Source organism: Dermochelys coriacea, chromosome 6 (genome assembly GCF_009764565.3).
Source record: "Dermochelys coriacea isolate rDerCor1 chromosome 6, rDerCor1.pri.v4, whole genome shotgun sequence".
NCBI lineage: Eukaryota > Metazoa > Chordata > Testudines > Dermochelyidae > Dermochelys > Dermochelys coriacea.
In genome coordinates, this window is record NC_050073.1 from 39,776,213 (window position 1) to 39,794,375 (window position 18,163).

Genomic DNA, 18,163 nt, shown 5'->3' on the forward strand with positions numbered 1-18,163 from the left:
TGCCCCTCCCTCCTCCCGCAAGCCATGCACAGCTACATTGGCCTGGCTGGAGCTCCCCGGCCCAATATAGAAGTCAAATCATGCCTGTGCCATCTTTTAGCGCAGTGTCCTAGGGACCAATCAGTTGGCCAAGGATTCCTGAAGACCTCACTGTGAGCTCGGGCCCTACGTCTCTGACTGGTGGCATGCCCCGAAACCCCCTTAGACACCTCAATGCTGGGGGGAGCATTGGCTGACTGCTTATGGCAGCTAGAGTAACCCTGTGCACTGCTCTAGTAAAGAGTTCTTTTGGAGAAAGAACACTAGTCAATTGTGCCATGAACCCAAACAACCATGTGTGACTGAAAAGGGCTATCAGTCAGCAACTCTGGTGTTGTAGTGCCAGTTTGACAACAGACTGCGTCATTTAACTGCCCTGCCTCACTTTCCCCATTTGTAAAGCTGTGATAATACACCTCTACCCTGATAAAACGCAGTCCTTGGGAGCCAAAAAATCTTACCGCGTTATAGGTCAAACTGCATTATATCGGGTGTGGGGGGGTCAGTGACGGGGCAGGAAGTGAAGTAATGCGACACCGAGTGAGGTTTCTGATGGAGCAGTGGGGAGGGCTGGCAGTGGAAGGGTCAGTGCTGAGCTGTGTATGTGCTCAGTTGTGGTCCAGTGGGAGACCCGGGAAGTCCCGGTGGAGCACTGAGGAGCGAGCGGGGGATGGGAAGTCAGTATCTCCTGGTGGCTGTGTGGGCACGGGAAGGGGAAGGACAGGCACTTGTGGCACGGGGGGTAAGCTCTGGGTGCCAGGGGCGCTGCAGGAGGTGTGCTGGGACCACCAGGGTGAGGAGTGTCTGGAGGGGAGGTGCTGGGGCAGCTAGCGGGACGAGAAGGTCCACAGCTCTGGAGATGGTCCTGGTGGGGAGCTGGGGGGCTCCCCAGAGGTGCAGCACAGGCACCCTTGGTGTAGTGGTGCCGCAAAAGCCTGAGGGGACTGATGGGAGTTGGGACCCTTACAGCCCGGGGCCCTTATTATCCTGTGACTCACAGCTCAGCACCAGGCTGGGGAGCTTGGGGCGGACTCACTAAGGGAGAAGGGTCCGTCCCTAGCAGGGGAAGCAAGTGGGGCAGGGAGATGCTGACTCTCAAGCCCCTCTTCCTATAATCCCATTGGAGCTATATGATGCAGGGAGCCCCACAAACCAGTTTGAAACCAAAAGTGTCCCTAGACCTTGTGCCAGGATGCTGCTCAATGTGAAGGAACACTCAGAAGATCCCGAACACAAAGAGGTTCCCTTGGCACCAGCATCTCCTATAACGGCTCTCAGGGCGCTGCTAAACACGAGGCCGGAATACAGGCTCCAGAGGGGGTCCCTAATCTTACTCGTACCATCACTATGCCCCCGCCACCCAATTAGTGAGCAGTCTCCCTGGACTCAGGGTTCCCTCCCCACTGCCTCATGAGGTCCCTAAAATAAGCCATTGTAGCGCCCCTCTTATGTAGAGCAGGGTAAGGTAACTCCAGAGAAATGCAATCTTTCTGCTTTCCCAGGCATTTTCCTTCACTGTCTCTCGCCTGGCTTCCCTTTGTTCTCTCTCTTCCTCCTCCTTTCCTGCTCTTCTCATCACTTAATTTTTACACTGCTCGCCTCCCCGCTAGTCTCCTCACCGTCTGTCCAGTGCACTTCCCCCCATCTGCCACTCTCCTGCTCGCCATCTTCCCACCCACCTGCTTCCCCATTTGCCTCCTTGCCCCGCTTGCCCATCCGCCTCCCACCCTTAACCAGCCTGCCCACCCCGCCTCCTTTACCTTTATAACAGTTTACCGCATTATATCTGAATTTGTGTTATATCGGGTCACATTATATCAGAGTAGAGGTGTATTATAACCCATCTCACAGAGGTGTGGCATGGATTAATTAGATCTTGTTTGTGCTCTAGTAGAGCAGTGTAAGTAGTATGGGCTTTGTCTTGCACAGAATTATACCTCTACATACTACTGTGGCCACAGACCTTTATGGCTAGGCTGTGTCATCTGCATGCAGTTCATTGTAAAGCGTGCTTTAACTCAACTGCAGCCAGTAGGAACACCACAAAGCATTCAGAATGTCTCCTGGAGCTCCCCAGTGTGCAGTGGGAGTGTGTACACTGCTATACTCATTCTCAGAGTGTAGCATACAGCCCCCCCCCATGGCTGGCCATGGTACCCCCTACTTCCCAAAGCCACTGGGAACCAGTGTCCAGACCCTCACATAGGTAGGTGCATAAGTGAGCTGTAGCTCATGAAAGCTTATGCTCAAATAAATTTGTTAGTCTCTAAGGTGCCACAAATACTTCTTTTCTTTTTGCGAATACAGACTAACATGGCTGCTACTCTGAAACCTAACTTCTATTGATTTCTGCTGCTTCAATGATATGATCCTCCCTAGCCTAATTCAGATTCCTACCCTGCTTTTTTTGGAAACAAAACACTCTGCCATATGCTTTGCTAATAAAGAAATGCAGTAACTATAGCTGCATGCACACATACCTATGTGAAATGAATGCCATCACTGTTCCTGAGTTTGCAGATTCATGAATAATCTTAGGTTTGTAACAGGCACACAGATCATCAGTGAAAAGTGTCCTTGGAATAGGCAGAAAAGGAGCAGGGAGTTAAAGCACTAAAATAAGCTTTTCTTACCATGGAAATCAAGACTCTGACATCCAACATTCAAAGGCTTCACATGTATAGCACATTTCATGACTCTGAATATAAAACTAGTCACTCTAGTACACAGGACATGACTTTCATAAATGGAACGTGCCAACTAAGCAGCACAGCATATTTAATGTTTTGGGGTAACATAATTATTACACGAATACAAATGTACACAAAGCAGTGACGTACGAACCAGAGAGGTAGTTTGTTTTTATTTACCTTCCACTTTACATTTGGTCTCAGAGTAGTAACCGTGTTAGTCTGTATTCACAAAAAGAAAAGGAGTACTTGTGGCACCTTAGGCACTAAAACTTATTTGAGCATAAGCTTTCGTGAGCTACAGCTCACTTCATCAGATGCATCCGATGAAGTGAGCTGTAGCTCACAAAAACTTATGCTCAAATACATTTGTTAGTCTCTAAGGTGCCACAAGTATTCCTTTTCTTTTTACACTTGGTGTCCCAGATGTATGCAAAACGTACACACAAGCAAATCCACAGCTTACAACAACTGCCAAAGGGATGAATTCATGCTTTCTGTGCTCCCGATCCTGCACCACTGGGAGTTTTGCCATTTACCTCTCTGGACACTAGCTCAGATTTTATGGTCCTACCTGCTAAAGGCCACATACAGCGTGACAGAAGGGCATGGGACACGTCTCTCCATGCACAAACAGTTTATTTCTCTCATGCCCAGGAGATAGGTTCCATTGTGTTGAAGCACAGCAGCATAAGCACAGTCTTCTAGATAGGTGGGATGCAGTCACCAGTACATGCTAACCAAACTGCACACACTAGGCAGCAAAGAAGTGCATGCTACTGCACATTCCCCAGGCTCACCTGGATGAATACTGCACTTGCATTGCTGTCGGAGAGGATGCACTGCTCAGTGCAACCACCTGAGTCAGGATTTAGCTTCTGTAGCTGATTGGTAACTAAAGAGGTAAGACAAATTTGTTTGCACTGTGCATATGCACAACCAATCAAATTGCTATCTTTGGAAAAATATCTCTTGGCCACCATTCTCCAGCACATGAGCAAAATCCAATGTGCTAATCAGCCCCAAAACAACTTTTAATAATACATAAGCATATGACTAAAATGGCTCTTGGAAAAGTAACGCACAAAATGGCTCTCCCCAGTAAGCATTTGTATAAAGCCAGGTGTCTTGCTTTACAGTTTAATTCACTAACACCACTATGTGGCAAATGATATATAAGAAAACTAATGTACAATTAAAACACAGTGCTGTGGGGTTTTGGTTTCAATAGAGATGTACAAACAGACTGCCTGCACATTTTTTGAAGGAAAATGAAGAAAATTTTGAGGGATCAGATAGCTACTAAAAGCTAGATTTTGTGACATATCATGAGCTTATGCTGTCACTTCAGACTATAATGTGTTACCCAAACTCTGTGATGTCAAAATTCACTCTTTAGTGTTCTAAACAACTCGCTCAGTTTCTCACATTCTGATATCAGGAGTGTGAAAATAACCTGTTTCTGTAATCCTGAGTTGTTGAGGGCGGGGGGAGAAATTAACAGACAAAATATGTTGCTGGTTAGCAGAATATATTTTTTAAAACCTCCCTTTTCCAAATTGAAACCTGAATAAAGGAAATTCATTTCTGTGAAGGATAGTATCCAAGCAACCTGACAGTACTTTGTTGTTGTACACCATCGTGTGTCCCATATTCTGGACTCTACAGTGAGTCTGCAGTACAGATGGAGAGGGTATTTTATCATGCAAGAAGGATGCCCTTCAGCCCCATCTATTAAGGGTGCATGAGAGGAAGGATGTCCTTGTGGGATAGGTTCTAGGAGATCTGGGGTTAAATTCCCAGCTCTGCCACAGACTGACTGCTTGATGCTGGGCAAGCCACTGAGGTGGAAGGCTCTTTAGTTCAACATTTAGGCACATTAGAACTGTTGAGCCATCTGTCTAGGCTTGTCTGACTGCCTATGAAATTTCTTTGTGGGGCAGGAATATATACACCCAGGGAGCGGAAGGTGGCAATGGAGTCCTTCAGGATACGCAAAGACTCATCTGTCTTTTGGTTAAACAGATGAATGTCATTGAAGGGCCGACTCCCCACAGTTTCTGAACCTCCCTGGGAAACCCTGAAGCATGAACCCCTGATTCCCTGAACATTGCAATGGCTGTAGCTATCACCCCTGAAGATGTCTCAGCTTCATCTACCACTGATGGAAGAGTGGTCCTGGCAACAATCTTACCTTCCTCTATAAAAGCCTGGAAACAAGCTCTGTCCTGCTGCGGAAACTTGTCAGCAAAGTCCATAGATTCTGAATAGTTCAGAAAATCGTACTTAGCCATCAGTGCTTGGTAGTTGGCTATCCTGAACTGAAGGCTAGAAAAAGAAAAGACCTTCCTTTCCAATAAGTCAAGATGTTTGCCTCCCTTATCAGTTAGAGTAGATCATGGGTGTTGCTGCCTAGATTTCTCCATGGACCACTAAAGAGTTTGGGCAAGATATGAGAACAGAAATTCCACCCCTTTGCTGGACACGATAATATTTCTCTTCCCTCTTAGGAGTAGGGGCACAAGTAACTGAGGTATGCCAGACCACTCTCGCTTACTCCAGTATGGCTTTGTTAACAGGGAGTGCTATCTGACTGGAACCAGAGGATAGCAGGATGTCCAGGAGCTTATGCTGAGGATCCTGAACTTCCTTAAGAGGAATCTGCAGCTCCTCTGCAATTCTGCAAAGTAAGTCTTTTGAACTGCTTATAGTGATCAGAAAGATGGAGTCATCAGAACCACCACCTCATCTGGGGATGAAGATGACAATCTTGTTGGTTCCAGTGGAACTGCTGGGTCCGGCATGTGTTCCTACTCCTCCTCAACTGGATTAGGAGGCAGCTCTGATTGCTCTCTCCGACAGGTGGATGAGATGGTTCCCTAGCACACGGCAGGATGGTATGGGTCACATGGCTCCCAATAAGGCCAATAAAATTAATTAGATGAAGGTGGCAGAGTCCCCATGGCATGGGGTATCAACAGCTGTGAGGCAGGTGATGAGGTGGAGGTTGATCCCAAGCTGGTGTAGGCCTCCTGTCTGGGAAGACATGTTTTGGAGGAGGAATTAATGGTTCATTGGGTAGTTCAGAATCTTTCAAGGAAGAGAAAGCCTCGGTCAGACTTATGAGGTGAGCTAGGGCACATGTGTGGACCAACGAATTCTGCTTTCATAATTATCCAGCTCCAGGCGCTTGGAACACATGTACTCATTATGGAATACACAGATGGATCAGCACTTGAAGATGAATACACAATATTGATCAAACCTTTGCTGAGAATACTTTAAAGGGAACTGGCGATGCAATCTGTTCCATGCCTTTCATGGTATGTATCGATGCAATCCATGATGAAGCTTGCAAAGAATTGGTGTTACTAGTGTAGTATTTAATGGAGAAAAGAACTGATACTGGAGAGATTTCTAGATTTAAATGAGTGTAATATAGGGACCAATGTATCTGTATTTGAGAAGACAGATGTTAGCAGTAGACGTTGAAGATACAGAGTATCTAGAGTAGATAGAGTATATGGTCACTTTTCAAGAAGCTCTAAAAGAAAAGAAATACTGAAAGAATTTGATGATTTTTGCAGTGTAGAAAGCAGAAAATTTTTGAATCATGTGCTAAGTCGATGGCTAAGTTTGCAGCACTGTTTAACCAGCAATACTTCAGCAATATCCAGCTTTGAGGGCATATTTTTCCCCCAAGGTAATAAAGATCCTGGTGTAAAATCTCAAACCAATTTTTGAAAATCTACAAACTGAACTGTACTACCTGTTTTTGTGCATTATGCAGCTGTTTCAAAAGATCTTTGGAAGATACATAAAGCTATCCTGTCTCAAAGAAATAAAAGAACTGTCAAAGGCAGATTTCTTAAATCCTGAAAACTAAGTGGAGGATAACAAATCTTTGGATTTTGTTCCTCACCATTCCTGAAATCTGAAGAAATGCAATGCAGTGCTCATTGTGACACTATCTGCAAAAGTTTTTACTCTGATGTGAAGTGAATGAAAGCGAAGCTAGGAAAGCTCTTCTGGAAAAGCTCCCAGAGAAGAAAGACATTTTACAGTCTTTGTGTTAGATTTCAGGAAGAGAAGCAGACATGAGTTTTCTATTTTAGTGAAGACATTGACAACCTTTCCAGTAATTCCCACAGAAGAAATGGACAGCCTCAATAATGAGTTTGGTACCTCCCAGTTAACATGGAAGTTTGATTTTGAAACAGAATCAATGCTAGTGATTTTTTTTGCGATGAGTGAACTAAAAAGTCCAATGTCAGGGACACCACAGTTTCCACTGCTTTCCAAAGCTAACCGAGTTTTGTCTCATAGCAGTGCTGGGTGTGAAAGGATTTTCAGCATATGTGTAAAAATTTGCACCCACCAGAGAAGTGAAATCAAAACTAAGACACTAAAGGGTGTACTTGCCACCAGAATGAATTTGTTATGCAACCAGTACTGTTACCAGCTCTACCCGAGCAACGAGAGGCTGAAGAAAGCAAGAGTGCTATGTTCACAGTACTTCAACAAGATCATTAATAAGTTAAAATACATGTTTTTATGGTATTATTTAGCAAGTAATATAAGGGAACTTACATAGTGTGTCTAGTCAGATAGGCGTTATTAGCAAATTAAACACCACCACAAATCTCCCTGAAATTATTTTGGAAATGTTGGTCACTATGGATATCTGAGACAGAAGGGGGAACTGAAGCAGAGTCTCCCATGTTCCGGGTGACTACCAGTGTTGGTGGGAGGAGGCTCCTCCTCTGTTTTTCTTGGGAAAGGGCTGACCTGGCTTAGGTAATGAATTCCAGGAAAGGCTTCATGGCTGTGAATCCCAAATGGAGGGATTCCCTTAGGCCTGGAGTTAGGCACCTACCACCTACTGAAGAGTGGGGTTTAGGCCACACCTCTCTTGCTGGCATTTCCTGCTGGCTATCTCAGGCAGCTCCTAGCTCAATCTGCTGCCTTTTGTGAATCCTATCTTTAGGCAACTAATTCTCTCCTTCTATTGTATAGGGAGCCTAGGTGCCTAGCTCAGGGCTGTGAATTCCACTCAGTGGTAAGGTGCCTTAAAGTTAGGCTTTGCAATGCTGAGCCTAGTCCCCCATGTGACTCTCATGTTGAATCTCTCAATGCCTCAGTTCCTAGCTGTAAAATGGGGCCAAAAACACCTTTAGTCTGTATAGACTGAAAGCTCTTCAGGACAGGGAGAGTCTTCTACTAAGTATATGCTAAGCACCACAATAGGGGTCTGATCTCTGAACTTTAGGTAGTATTGTAATACTACTACGGATAAGGAGGGGTATGAGTCCATCTCCTCTCTTATAGCTGTACGGACTCTTTAGAGCTAACTGGAATAAAAAGTACTAAAAAAACCCAAAAAACTTATAGTGTGAATTAAGCAGGAGTGGCTCTGAACATACACAAAGAGCAGATCTGTTGAGTAAGAAGATGCTATTTTTGAATAGTCACTTTTCAGAGTAGAATTGCTTGTTAACCTCACTGGAGGTTCTAAAGCTATTGTTGGTTTTTTGGGGGTGGGGTAAAGAAAATATGAATCATATATAAAATGGTTTTCTCTCTCTGAAAATAGATATAAAATTCTCAGAAAGCTGCTGTCCATTACAAACGCTTAATGGGTGACACGTGAAAGGCTTTTCTTGATATCTCACCCAGAGAGACTGATTTCTGAGAAGGGAAGGCCTATTTGTGATGTATTGGTATCTAACCAGTTTCAAACTAGTACAGCAGGTTGTAATACCACTTACAATGACAGCAGAATAAAGATATACTATGAGAGATATTGTTTTCAACAAAGCATACTTTCGAAAAATATGGTCAGTCTTTCAAAGCGAAGGTGTAAAATGTATGCTTGGTGTTGGAAATCCAATACATTTGTATTTTTTAAAACAAAGATGAACCGTCCCTGACATTGCTAATTGTTAAACCAGAAGAAAGTTTAATTGCCATTCTGAATGATCTTCCTCAGGAGTCGAAGTCTTGACATTACCACATCCCAGTCTGCATAAGCACCTTCAAGGTGACGGGATATTTCTGCTCCTGATTGGTAGCTCCGGCGACCATGCAGTAAACGCCAGTTGTCAAATGTTACTATGTCTCCTATGAAGATATTAAACAATGTACTTCACAACTTTGTCATGTTTTCCATCATTTCAAATATATAACACATTGATGTGATTTAAATGCATTTGTCTGAGTGTCTCCTAAAACCCACAGCCCCAAAAACCCGTTCCCCATAATTGAGAAATGTAAACATTCTGAGAAAGCACAACATTCCATCACTTACATCTGTCTGTGCCTGGGGTAACTGAGCACCTCATATTCATCAATATACTGATGCTCAACATCCCAGTGGCAATGAGGAGCGCTATTATCACCATGTTACATATGGGGAACTGAGACATAGAGGGTCTAAGTAACTTGCCCACAGTCACCCAGGAAGTCTATGGCTGGGAATTGAATTCAGGTCTCTCAAGTCTCAGGCTAGAGCCCTAGCCACTGTATATTCTGCAAACTGCAACTCCCTCCCACATCACTGGGGTTATAGGGGCTGCAGGAGTACCACAATCCTATGGCTGGAATAACCACTTTGCATGGATCCAACCAGCACAGAGAAAGGGGTTTGACATGAAATAAAATGACCTCACCAATGGTGGCAATGCAGCAAAGCCTCTACTCCCCCACCCCACTCCTCTCTGTCACCTGAATGGGGGGAAAAGTACAGGGTACCCAATTCATCATTGTAGAGGATAACTACAGCACAGAATGGAGCTAGGAGGCTCTCACTCCTCAGTCAGGGACCATTCACATTTGGCCAAGTTCTGAGCCTTTGAAAAACTGCAGTTTGCTCCCCAGATGCCAACTTTCATGCGGTAATAAGCACCCCGAGTTTCACAATAAGTCAAAAATCAAGCTAATCCCATTTCAAAACAAGGCCAAAACAAGCTAATCCCTAAGAACCCCAACATTCTATGTGACTAGATTCCCCGGTGTGCAGTCTGGGACTGTGGTGGTCCCACTGTGCACCCGACTCTCTCTCCCCCTTGCCCTTGCTTGCTGGGAGCTGATCAAAAAATAGAAGCAACAAGCTACAACAAGCAACAGGCTACAAGCCAAACAAGCAACAAGCAACTCACAAGCCAATTAGGACAAAAACTAGCCCAATTTCTGTGTTTTTTTCAGGGGTTTGGCATGTCTGGTTTGCACATGCTCAGAAGCAGCTTCTTAAGAGTCTGGGAGCTAAATTCTTCAAAGGTTCTGCTGGCACTGAACACACATACTCGAGAGCCTCACAGCTCCATGTGTGACTGCACTGCGCATGTGCTATCCCCAAACAACAACTCAGCATGCTCCATCTCTGGGAGTTGGGGCTAAGCAGGACCTTCCTGGCGATTGAGGCTCTGGGCTGCTGTGGTGCCAGGCACCAGAACCGAGAGCAACGGACTTTCTGTCCTGTAGACTCAATACTCTTGCTGATGGTGCCAGACAGTGAGAAGGGGGAAGCAGCCTGATTAAAAGGCAGAGGTGAGGAATGGTGTGTATGTGTGTGTGTTGGGTGTGGGGGGACATGAAGAGAGAGGAATGAAAGAGCCAAAGGGTGGAGAGAAGCAGACAGGGAAGCAGTAGCCAACAGGAGCTGGGGGAAGGGGCAGCAGAGGGAGTTAGGTAGGAGAGGTGCAGGTGTCTGGGTGGGATACAGGTGTGATTCAGGAGGAAGAGGGATAGGAGCCTGGGTCTGGATAGGATTAGAGGGAATGGAGGCAGGAACTGGGGGAAGGGGCTAGAGAGGGTGAGCCAGACTTGGTGGGGGATGGGCAAAAGAGTCAATAAGCACTTAGCGCATACATCCTAGCCACTATGGATGTAGAAGCCCTCTATACCAACATTCCACACAAAGATGGACTACAAGCCGTCAGGAACAGTATCCCCGATACTGTCACGGCTAACCTGGTGGCTGAACTTTGTGACTTTGTCCTGACCCATAACTATTTCACATTTGGTGACAATGTATACCTTCAAATCAGCAGCACTGCGATGGGTACCCGCATGGCCCCACAGTATGCCAACATTTTTATGGCTGACTTAGAACAACGCTTCCTCAGCTCTCGTCCCCTAATGCCCCTACTCTACTTGCGCTACATTGATGACATCTTCATCATCTGGACCCATGGAAAAGAAGCTCTTGAGGAATTCCACCATGATTTCAACAATTTCCATCCCACCATCAACCTCAGCCTGGACCAGTCCACACAAGAGATCCACTTCCTGGACACTACGGTGCTAATAAGCGATGGTCACATAAACACCACCCTATATCGGAAACCTACTGACCGCTATTCTTACCTACATGCCTCTAGCTTTCATCCAGATCATACCACTCGATCCATTGTCTACAGCCAAGCGCTACGATATAACCGCATTTGCTCCAACCCCTCAGACAGAGACAAACACCTACAAGATCTCTATCATGCATTCCTACAACTACAATACCCACCTGCTGAAGTGAAGAAACAGATTGACAGAGCCAGAAGAGTACCCAGAAGTCACCTACTACAGGACAGGCCCAACAAAGAAAACAACAGAACGCCACTAGCCATCACCTTCAGCCCCCAACTAAAACCTCTCCAACGCATCATGAAGGATCTACAACCTATCCTGAAGGACGACCCATCACTCTCACAGATTTTGGGAGACAGACCAGTCCTTGCTTACAGACAGCCCCCCAATCTGAAGCAAATACTCACCAGCAACCACACACCACACAACAGAACCACTATTCCAGGAACCTATCCTTGCAACAAAGCCCGTTGCCAACTCTGTCCACATATCTATTCAGGGGATACCATCATAGGGCCTGATCACATCAGCCACACTATCAGAGGCTTGTTCACCTGCACATCTACCAATGTGATATATGCCATCATGTGCCAGCAATGCCCCTCTGCCATGTACATTGGCCAAACTGGACAGTCTCTACGTAAAAGAATGAATGGACACAAATCAGACGTCAAGAATTATAACATTCAAAAACCAGTTGGAGAACACTTCAATCTCTCTGGTCACTCGATCACAGACCTAAGAGTGGCTATCCTTCAACAAAAAAGCTTCAAAAACAGACTCCAACGAGAGACTGCTGAATTGGAATTAATTTGCAAACTGGATACAATTAACTTAGGCTTGAATAGAGACTGGGAATGGATGAGTCATTACACAAAGTAAACTATTTCCCCATGGTATTTCTCCCTCCCACCTCACCCCCCACTGTTCCTCTGATATTCTTGTTAACTGCTGGAATTAGCCTACCTTGCTTGTCACCATGAAAGGTTTTCCTCCTTTCCCCCCCCTGCTGCTGGTGATGGCTTATCTTAAGTGATCACTCTCCTTACAGTGTGTATGATAAACCCATTGTTTCATGTTCTCTGTGTGTGTGTATATAAATCTCTCCTCTGTTTTTTCCACCAAATGCATCCGATGAAGTGAGCTGTAGCTCACGAAAGCTTATGCTCTAATAAATTTGTTAGTCTCTAAGGTGCCACAAGTACTCCTTTTCTTTTAGCGCATACAGTCTTCGGGCTTTTACACTGCTACCCACCATTGCAATGTCTGAGCACCTTCCACGCAAAATCCCCTCCAGAATGCGGACCTGAACCCAGGAATCCTGAGACTCTACATTCCTCTGCTGTCAGCAAATATGTACGAAACCTACTTGCAAAGTGTGTCTTATCTCCCTCTATGTCCAATCCGCGTACTCTGCCTTCTGTTGAGGGGAGATATGATTGCTCTCTATAAATATATCAGAGGGATAAATATAGGAGAGGGAGAGGAATTATTTAAGCTCAGCACCAATGTGGACACAAGAACAAATGGGTATAAACTGGCCACCAGGAAGTTTAGACTTGAAATCAGACGAAGGTTTTTAACCATCAGAGGAGTGAAGTTTTGGAATAACCTTCCTAGGGAAGCAGTGGGGGCAAAAGATCTGGTTTTAAGATTCTACTCGATAAGTTTATGGAGGAGATGGTATGATGGGATAATGGGATTTTGGTAAGTAATTGATCTTTAAATATTCAGGGTAAATAGGCCAAATCCCCTGAGATGGGATATTAGATGGATGGGATCTGATTTACTATAGAAAACTCTCTCCTGGGTATCTGGCTGGTGAATCTTGCCCATGTGCTCAGGGTTTGGCTGATTGCCATGTTTGGGGTCGGGAGGGAGTTTTCCTCCAGGGCAGATTGGAGAGGCCCTGGAGGTTTTTTTGCCTTCCTCTGTAGCATGGGGCATGGTTGACTGGAGGGAGGCTTCTCTGCTCCTTGAAGTTTTGAACCATGATTTGAGGACTTCAATAGCTCAGACATGGGTGAGGTTTTTCATAGGAGTGGTGGGTGACATTCTGTGGCCTGCGCTGTGCAGGAGGTCGGACTAGATGATCAGAGTGGTCCCTTCTGACCTTAGTATCTATGAATCAATAACTCTGTTAGCTCAAGTGGCAGAGGTCTGAGAGGATCTAAAGTTTCCAAACCTGCTTGATGATCCAGGCGGGTGTCAATATGATGCTACATGATGGAATTTCTGTGTTTTCAGATTTTTTTTTTACATACATCCAAAAACACCACATTAAAAGAACACTATTAAGGTTGCAAAGTTGAGCACTAAAAAGTTAGGAAATGTCAGAATTAAGTTTGCCCATACAGCCTTAATTCAGCCCCCTTGTGCATGTGGCTTTTGATACAGTGTACATACTACTTTTTTTCCCAAAGGACTCCTGCCTCATTCAGTGCTTTGGGAATTAATCAGGTTTATATAGTCAAGGAGGGTGTTATCTTTAGGATTCCTGCCGCACGTTGGAAGGTATGTAGTGAATAAGGCAGGAAACTGGAGAAAGAGAAACAAAACTGCCTGTTGTCAAATGGATAAAGAAGATGTTAATGCCTTTGAAGTTTACACCGCTGGTGTGGAGTCAGGCTGATTCCATAGGTGTGGTGGGGGAGAAGGACCTAGATGGGAAATGTTAGACAAAGGATTAGGAAACTGTTAAATAGAGCAGTTTGAGGAAGAGAGGTAGGGTCTGCAGTGAAAGAGAATGTAACCAGTTTCCTAGACTCTGGATAACCAGGTAGGGCGATGTGAGGGGAGAGCGGGCGCATGAGAGACTGTGCAGAGGAAGAGGAACTGTGAAGGACTGCATGGAGGATGAGAAAGAGGGACCATGGGGGATCATACAGAGGAAGTGAAGGGCCACGGGGGATCCACGGCAAAAGAAGAATAACCACGAGATATCACATGCAGGGGAGGAGGAGACGGGACCATGTGGAGCAGGAAGAGGGACCACAAGGGACCATGCCAAGAAGGAGGAGGGGGAGCAAGTACAACAAGGGATCGTGCAGAGAAAGGACAACAAAAGATCATGATGATGCTCAGGGGCCAACAAGGGATCACTGGAGGAAGAGGGATCACAAAGGTTTGCTCAGAGAAACAGGAGGAGGAAGCCGCATGAAGTATCATGCAAGGATGAAGAATTGTTGCGAAAAGAACAAATGCAGGTGCCTTAAACAATGAGTGATGAGTAAAAAAACAACTAGGTTGAGGAAAGAGACAGCTCCACAGATAAGAGTCGCCCACAGCAACCTCCCAGGAGATGTGAGAATCTTTATTCCCTCTGGTGCAGTGAGCTAGGGCAAAGCCTTATTCACTGTTACAGCCAGCACGGGGAGGGGCTAATAAAGTTCCTGTGTGGAGGCTGTCTCCAGCCATGGGAGCAATCTTGGGAAAGTGGCTGAAATAGATTGCACTCATGGCTCCCCCCACCTCGATCATGGCTCCACATATGATAATCTGGACAAAAAGTTTTAGTGGGTGAACTCACTTCACATACACAAAGCCAGAAAAGAAAACAAGTACTTGTGGCACCTTAGAGACTATCAAATTTATTTGAGCATAAGCTTTCGTGAGCTACAGCTCACTTCATCAGATGCATTCGGTGGAAAATACAGTGTGGAGATTTATATAGACACACACAGAACATGAAACAATGGGTTTTATCATACACACTGTAAGGAGAGTGATCATTTAAGATGAGCTATTACCAGCAGGAAGGAGGAAAACCTTTTGTGGTGATAATCAAGGAGAGCCATTTCCAGCAGTTAACAAGAACGTCTGAGGAACGGTGGGGGGAGAAATAACTTTACTTTATGTAATAATCCATCCACTCCCAGTCTCTATTCAAGCCTAAGTTAATTGTATCCAGTTTGCAAATTAATTCCAATTCAGTAGTCTCTCGTTGGAGTCCATTTTTGAAGTTTGTTTGTTGAAGGATAGCCACTCTCAGGTCTGTAATCGTGTGACCGGAGAGATTGAAGTGTTTTCCGACTAGTTTTTGAATGTTATAATTCTTGACGTCTGATTTGTGTCCATTTATTCTTTTACGTAGAGACTGTCCAGTTTGACCAATGTACATGGCAGAGGGGCATTGCTGGCACATGATGGCATATATCACATTGGTAGATGCACAAGTGAACGAGCCTATGATAGTGTGGCTGATGTGATTAGGCCCTATGATAGTGTCCCCTGAATAGATATGTGGACAGAGTTGGCAACGGGCTTTGTTGCAAGGATAGGTTCCTGGGTTAGTGGTTTTGTTGTGTGGTGTATGGTTGCTGGTGGGTATTTGCTTCCGGTTGGGGGGCTGTCTGTAAGCAAGGACTGGCCTGTCTCCCAAGATCTGTGAGAGTGATGGCAAGATCTCAGGCTTGGCACCCTGACAGCAGGATTGTCTGGCTATGTAGACTCCCTCCTCAGGCCATACGCTACCAGCACTCCCAGCTATCTTCGAGACACCACTGACTTCCTGAGGAAACTACAATCCATCGGTGATCTTCCTACAAACAGCATCCTAGCCACTATGGATGTAGAAGCCCTCTACACCAACATTCCACACAAAGATGGACTACAAACCGTCAGGAACAGTATCCCCGATAATATCACGGCTAACCTGGTGGCTGAACTTTGTGACTTTGTCCTCAATCGTAAAAATTTCACATTTGGGGACAATGTATACCTTCAAATCAGCGGCACTGCGATGGGCACCCGCATGGCCCAACAGTATGCCAACATTTTTATGGCTGACTTAGAACAACGCTTCCTCAGCTCTCGTCCCCTAATGCCCCTACTCTACTTGCGCTACATTGATGACATCTTCATCATCTGGACCCATGGAAAAGAAACTCTTGAGGAATTCCACCATGATTTCAACAATTTCCATCCCACCATCAACCTCAGCCTGGACTAGTCCACACAAGAGATCCATTTCCTGGAGCTAATAAGCGACGGTCACATAAACACCACCCTATATCGGAAACCTACTGACCGCTATTCCTACCTACATGCCTCTAGCTTTCATCCAGATCACACCACAAGATCCATTGTCTACAGCCAAGCTCTACGATATAACCGCATTTGCTCCAACCCCTCAGACAGAGACAAACACCTACAAGATCTCTATCATGCATTCTTACAACTACAATACCCACCTGCTGAAGTGAAGAAACAGACTGACAGAGCCAGAAGAGTACCCGGAAGTCACCTACTACAGGACAGGCCCAACAAAGAAAATAACAGAACTCCACTAGCCATCACCTTCAGCCTCCAACTAAAACCTCTCCAACACATTGTCAAGGATCTACAACCTATCCTGAAGGACGACCCATCACTCTCACAGATCTTGGGAGACAGGCCAGTCCTTGCTTACAGACAGGCCCCCAACCTGAAGCAAATACTCACCAGCAACCACACAGCACAACCACTAACCCAGGAACCTATCCTTGCAACAAAGCCCGTTGCCAATTCTGTCCACATATCTATTCAGGGGACACCATCATAAGGCCTGATCACATCAGCCACACTATCATAGGCTCGTTTCCCTGCACATCTACCAATATGATATATGCGATCATGTGCCAGCAATGCCCCTCTGCCATGTACATTGGTCAAACTGTACAGTCTCTACGTAAAAGAATAAATGGACACAAATCAGACGTCAAGAATTATAACATTCAAAAACTAGTCGGAAAACACTTCAATCTCTCCGGTCACACGATTACAGACCTGAAAGTGGCTATCCTTCAACAAACAAACTTCAAAAACAGACTCCAACGAGAGACTACTGAATTGGAATTAATTTGCAAACTGGATACAATTAACTTAGGCTTGAATAGAGACTGGGAGTGGACGGATCATTACATAAAGTAAAGCTATTTCCCCATGTTATTTCTCCCCCCACTGTTCCTCAGACATTCTTGTTAACTGCTGGAAATGGCTCACCTTGATTTTCACCACAAAAGGTTTACTCCTTCCCCCATCCTTCCTGCTGGTAACAGCTCATCTTAAGTGATCACTCTCCTTACAGTGTGTATGATAAAACCCATTGTTTCATGTTCTGTGTGTGTCTATATAAATCTCCCCACTGTATTTTCCACCAAATGCATCCGATGAAGTGAGCTGTAGCTCATGAAAGCTTATGCTCAAATAAATTTGATAGTCTCTAAGGTGCCACAAGTACTCCTTTTCTTTTTTGTGAATACAGACTAACGTGGCTGCTACTCTGAAACCTGTTATTATACAAAGCCAAAGGCTCTGTGCAGGTGATGAGCATGGGGGCTAGCAAATAAAATCCACCCACAACCCAGAGGCAAAGTGTGGGGCTGCAGTGCACACCCCTGGCAGCTATTACTGCAGCCAATGGGCTGGAAAAGCGTGTGCTCCAGCACCTCCACCCTGCTTGTGTGGGGCAACAGTGCCACTGGAGACATGTAATAATGGATCCTCTGGTCCATCTACATTGCTGCCTTCTGCAGCACACAGGACAGCAGATGCTTTCATGTGTAGCCCTGCTGCACAATCCTACTGCGATATATTAGTATGGCATGTCTTTGCTCAAGCACTGTGCACCAGAGTAATTTTCAGCCAACAGCTCAGAACAGCCTGTATTTTTTGTGTGTAATATATCTAACTACATTAAAAAAACATTAAGGTTACAAAGTCAAGTGTTTAAGAGTTAAGAAATGCCAGAATGTAGCTAACCCAGGCAGCCTTAATTCAGTCCTCTTGTGTGTATGGATTATGATACAGGTTATGTCTATACTTGGAACTATGGGTGTGATTCTCAAGTCATGTGGCCATACTTGCACTAGCTCTCATTGCATTTGTGTGCTAAAGATAGTAGGGTAATCATGGTAGCAAAGACTGAAGTGAGCAGCAGGAACAGATTAGTCACCTTGAGTACAAACCCAACTGGAACCCCTTGGGTACATACTTAGGGTGGCTAGTCTGTGCACTGCTTGCTGCTGCCCATTCTACCGCAGCTACACTATTATTTTCCGTGTGCTAGCTTGGTGAGAGCTAGTGCAAGTTTGTGT

At 45.2% G+C, this 18,163-nt stretch overlaps 1 protein-coding gene and 1 long non-coding RNA gene across 7 annotated transcripts in view; one reads left to right on the forward strand and one right to left on the reverse strand.

Moving 5' to 3' along the window:
* Positions 1–3,032, forward strand: part of LOC122460511 — a 66,394-nt gene extending 63,362 nt beyond the window's left edge. For 2 of the 3 annotated variants that reach the window (XR_006281861.1, XR_006281862.1), the window contains one exon: positions 2,589–3,031. This is a non-coding gene — a long non-coding RNA (uncharacterized LOC122460511). Of the gene's footprint in view, positions 1–1,968; positions 2,246–2,588 lie in introns of all 3 variants that reach the window. The other variant, XR_006281863.1, reaches the window with a different exon arrangement.
* A 969-nt stretch (positions 3,033–4,001) lies between these two features.
* BBOX1 (gamma-butyrobetaine hydroxylase 1) overlaps positions 4,002–18,163 on the reverse strand; it is a 78,149-nt gene continuing 63,987 nt past the window's right edge. For all 4 annotated transcript variants that reach the window (XM_038407049.2, XM_038407051.2, XM_038407048.2 and 1 more), the window contains exon 8: positions 4,002–8,849. In XM_038407049.2, coding sequence (XP_038262977.1) covers positions 8,689–8,849 — 161 coding nt within the window. In that variant the 3' untranslated portion in view covers positions 4,002–8,688. The remainder of the gene's footprint in view (positions 8,850–18,163) is intronic.